Genomic DNA, 4,853 nt, shown 5'->3' with positions numbered 1-4,853 from the left:
ATGGACAGGCATCCTGTCCAGCTGGGGAACACATGCGCCATTGAAACCAGGAAACTGGGCCCATGAGCCTGGCTAGGCTTTAAAAGGGCATATTTATTTATAATATATATATATATATATATATATATAGTAGTGAGAGGGAGAGAGAGTGAGAGAGATAAGATGGTGGAAACATGACTGGGTGGAGATTGGATAAGGTGAGTGGGTGGGTAAGTCTGGAGGTTGTGAAAGTAGAGTGGGAGATGGAGGGGAGGGGAATGTAGTGAGTCGGCAGAGTTAGGAGGATAGGTTGCTAGTGGGGTGGGTAGAAGAGTGAGAGAGAAAGATAAATGAAAAATGAAGAATGTGGAAAAGGAACAACAAACCATTCGTATTTCGATGAAGTCATCGTTGACGCTACTGACAATACGAGTCAATACACCATTAGTATGCTGTGTCATAAAGCCTAAAGCAAGTTCCTCTTCTGAAGAGTCGATACGTTTATCTGGGGGGTAGGTATATACTATTACACCATGCAGCTTGTTCTTGCCAATGTAGTAACCAAGGGGTTCTGTAGAGAGAAAAAACAAAAAGGGACCAGCAATGTTAGTTTATTACTTACATAAAGAAGGCAGCTTGACAGTTGTACATTAAAAAAAAAAAACACAATTGATAGGCTTCCACACAGTTTCCATTTATCAAATGAGTAGATGTGGCAGCATAATAAGTTTGCTTCCCAACCACATGGTCCTAGGTTTGGTCCCATTGTGTGACACTCAGGGCAAGTATCTTCTACTATAGGCAGGAACACTCGGTTGGTTACGATGACGAGGGTCCCAGCTGATACGATCAACAGAACAGCTTGCTCGTGAAATTAACGTGCAAGTGGCTGAGTACTCCACAGACACATGTACCCCTAACGTAATTCTCAGGGAGATTCAGCATGACACAGAGTGTGACAAGGCCGGCCCTTTGAAATACAGGTACCACTCATTTTTGCCAGCTGAGTGGACTGGAGCAACGTGATATAAAGTGTCTTGCTCAGGGACACAACATGTCACTGAGAATTGAACTCATGACCTTATGATCATGAGCCGATTGTCTTAACCACTAAGCCATGTGCCTTCACAACTTCTACTATAACCCTAAGTTGACCAAAGTTTTGTGAATGGGTTTGGTGTATATATTTATATATCTATAAGCTAGGAAATTGGCCAAGTTGATAGAGTATCAGATAGACTTCCTAGTAGTCTTTATTCTGGCTCTTTGTAATCTGAATTTGAATATCACTGAAGTCAGTTATATCTTTTGTCTTTCTGAGATTAATAAAGTATCAGTTCTGTACTGGAATCAGTTCTTCTCTCTTTTTTTTCTCTCCCTCTTTGGGAGAAAATCAAGTATGGTTAGACTTGGAGAGAGATGGCCCTTTTCCAGGTCTAAAAACGCCTAAGGTTTACTGCATATCATGATAGTGTCTTTATGACTTTATCAGGAACTGAAGGTCCAAGGCAAGAAAAGGCAATACACAGACACAATGAAGAAGGGAGGATCTATGTCATTACATTTATTCCATAATTTACAATTGTTTCAACAATGTACAAGTGACCAATCAAAGACATGGATGATGACAGTCATTTCGTCATGCATATTTTGTAATGTATATTATACAATAGCTACCGCAGTCATTTAACCATAACCAAGGAGAGATGTATATAATACATAAAACATATTAGCTATTCCATTAAAATGGGAAGAATTTTGCTTTGGATTAAAGTGGGAGGCACCGAAATTCAGAATCACAACTAGAAGGAAAAACAGGCAGATCAGTTGTATTTTTTGGTATTATAATTAGGCAGGGATTATTTATCAATTAGTGGACATAAGTCTGCCTGTGGACATGACTGATACACACACACACACACATATACATATATCCCAATTTGATGGAAAGATGTGGCTTTCAGATTGTAGCATTAGGAAGAATTGTGGACTCTACAGACTGCACGGAAGGCAATTTATTTAAGAAACAAGTAATCCTGAACAGAAACTAATAGAGGCTCTTTAACCCAGGCAGAGAACCTTTCTATGTACAGACATACTTTCGTAAAATAAATAAACATACAAATAGGAGCATACTCACGTTCGGTACATCTGGTACCTGTGTAACCAGTTTTGTCACAGTCACATAGATAACCAGTCGGCCCCTGATGGCATCGCCCATTATTGGCACAAGTTGTCTTTTGACAGATGGTAGATATAGCTGTAAGAAGGAAAATAAAGAATATATGATAAACAGTAACCTATCCATTTTTCTATATGAGCACTAGACTAGCGCTTATTATGATTTATAACATTTACATTAAGCATTTTAATCATTGATTCATAATTACATACCAATTGCACATGTATAACTTTTTCAAAATCAGTTAAATTTTTGGAAAGAAACTGGATATTTACAAGAACCATAAAAAACTGAAACAAGTATCCAACACATCATTACCAAATCAAATAAATAAGAATAAATTAAATATATAAAATATATTAACGTACCAAGACAACCAGATTTGATACTGGAACCTTTACCAGCCAAGTTACCCATACCAACAGGTTTGTCATTCAGATGTATAGAAGCCAAGCAGCCTTTAAATCCATGCGTAGAACTTAATTGTTCAGCAATTTTCCCCTTCAGTAATGACTTGGGTATGCCACCCAGATAAAGAGGACCATCTAAATCAAGTTTGTCTGAAGCCTGTTGGTTATAAATCACCTCAGAACCATCAACGTGGGCAATAATCTGCTGGGGTGTGACAAAGTTAATCTTGACCGAGTGCCATTTGTCATCGCTAACATCAAGGGAGTTCAAATGGATGGATGTTGGGTTTTTGCCTGTGTCATAGACAAGCCACAGATTACGTTTGAAGATTTCTAGTGCAATGAATTCATTGTTCATACCATTGTTGAAGAGAAGGATTCCACTGGACTCTTTAGTTTTAAACATTAATTCAATAATGTTTCCTAATGAATTCAGTTTTGGTAAACGAACGAAACTTTTGATGTTTGAAATAGTGATAGGGTTGTAGACAATAGAAGGCAGACGATTAGTATTGTTGACAAAGACAAGAGTGGTACGAGGTTCTCGCTGTTCCATGGAGAAAACATCATGTCCATTGTAGAAAAGATTCTGCAAGAAACCAACGAAGTAGCTGCCATCTGGACTTCCTCCTTTTGCCGATGCAATGTCCAATCGCTTCATGATGAAATAAAATCCTTTACCATCAACATGACCTGAAATTAAACAAAAACATTTGAGAAACAGGTGCTTAGAAAAAAAAAGGGAGTTATCATGTAACCAAACAGAACTTAAAGCATCATTTTCATTGAAAGATACCTGAATTTGCAAAGTAAATTATAGCAGTGTCTATGTTCACATATAAACTTACATGTAGTAGTGTTTACAATAACATGTAGTAAAGTAAAATTGGGTAAAGACTCCCTTCGGTCATGAATGACCATGGGATTGCACCTAGAAAGTTCCCCCCTGAGGCATAAGTCCAGGCAAGTTTTTTTGTGGAAGACCAGCAGTCACCCATGCATACCAGTTTACCATCTCCATACCACTGATGTAGTCCAAGGGAAAGGCAAAGTGGCCAATACGACTTGGCATCAGTGATGCTGCAACCAATTTCTACAGCTGAGTGAACTGGAGCACCATGAAATAAAGTGTCTTGCTCAAGAACACAACAAACAGCTTGGTCTGGGAGTTGAACTCACTACCTCATGATTGTGAGCCTGACACTCTGATCACTGTGCCATGCGCCTTCACAACCTTCTGGTCAAGAATTCAATATGTGAGGAGAAAAAAAATTATGAACTCAAATCAAATTTACCTTCACTTGCTTTGCCATTGTCAACTTTAAGATATAATTGGTTCCCCTTCCTTTTCAGCTGCATGGTGTGCCATTTCTGGTCATTCAAATCAGAACCAGCCCGAAGAACCTAGAAATTGAAACAAAAAAACAAAACAAAACAAAATGAACAACACCATGGTGATAGAAGTGTTATCTACAAAATGGAGAAAATGGATATTGGACACCAATTCCAATCATAAACAGTACTTTTGTAGCTGTCAAGCTAGAATCACAGCTGTCCCCTCATCCCCCCAGTCAATAAGCCTCTTTTTTGCTTTGATATCCTCTCAACTTTAAAGAAATTCTTCATTCTTGAGATTGTTTCCCCTTCTCATAAGGAGCCAGTCTTAACTGCCATTGTCTAAAGGCACAGGTAATTTTAATAAATTGATAATTTATATCGTATGGTACATGACATATTTGTATTTGCCTCTGTTGTCCTAATATATGCCAAGGGCCACTTTGAGTTATTTTCCTTGGCTCATTTATGCTTAAATTATGCAAATTACCTCGAACATAAATGTGTTCTACTCTTTTTCTAATATAAATCAAAGTCCTCTTAACTCCAGCCAATAAGCTTCTCCTTTTCCTTAATGGCATGTTGACCTCTTCTTCAAGTGGAGCTGGTTTTAATTGCTATTTGGTAATTATGACATACAGACATAAATGAATTTATAAAGTAAATTTATATATATATATATATATATATATTTCGCTATGATTGGTCGCTAGCCACTAAACCTTTTTTATTTTCTCTCCCTGTTTATTTCTGTGTTCCTTTCTGTCGAAGAGCGTAGGCTTGAAACGTAAAAGACTTTCTCACTTCCTGAGCATTAAACTAATACATCTGTTTGTTGTTTACACACCCGTCTTTGTCTTTTGTTTTTTTGTAAATTCCAACTATACACATATATATATACACACACATTATATATATATATATATATATATATATATATATATATA

General features: G+C 37.3%; 1 protein-coding gene across 4 annotated transcripts in view; it reads right to left on the bottom strand.

The window, feature by feature from the left end:
* The window catches only part of LOC106882798 (neurexin-1a), a 443,081-nt gene that overhangs the window by 208,730 nt on the left and 229,498 nt on the right, over positions 1-4,853 (bottom strand). For all 4 annotated transcript variants that reach the window (XM_052970029.1, XM_052970028.1, XM_052970030.1 and 1 more), the window contains 4 exons: positions 3,867-3,975; positions 2,530-3,264; positions 2,120-2,239; positions 366-550 (listed from right to left, as the gene is read on the bottom strand). In XM_052970029.1, the coding sequence (XP_052825989.1) occupies positions 366-550; positions 2,120-2,239; positions 2,530-3,264; positions 3,867-3,975 (1,149 nt within the window). The remainder of the gene's footprint in view (positions 1-365; positions 551-2,119; positions 2,240-2,529; positions 3,265-3,866; positions 3,976-4,853) is intronic.

Source organism: Octopus bimaculoides, chromosome 8 (assembly GCF_001194135.2).
Source record: "Octopus bimaculoides isolate UCB-OBI-ISO-001 chromosome 8, ASM119413v2, whole genome shotgun sequence".
Classification (NCBI taxonomy): Eukaryota; Metazoa; Mollusca; class Cephalopoda; order Octopoda; family Octopodidae; genus Octopus; species Octopus bimaculoides.
The sequence above is the reverse complement of the archived record's forward strand: the minus strand, read 5'-3'. Positions and strand labels throughout refer to the sequence as shown.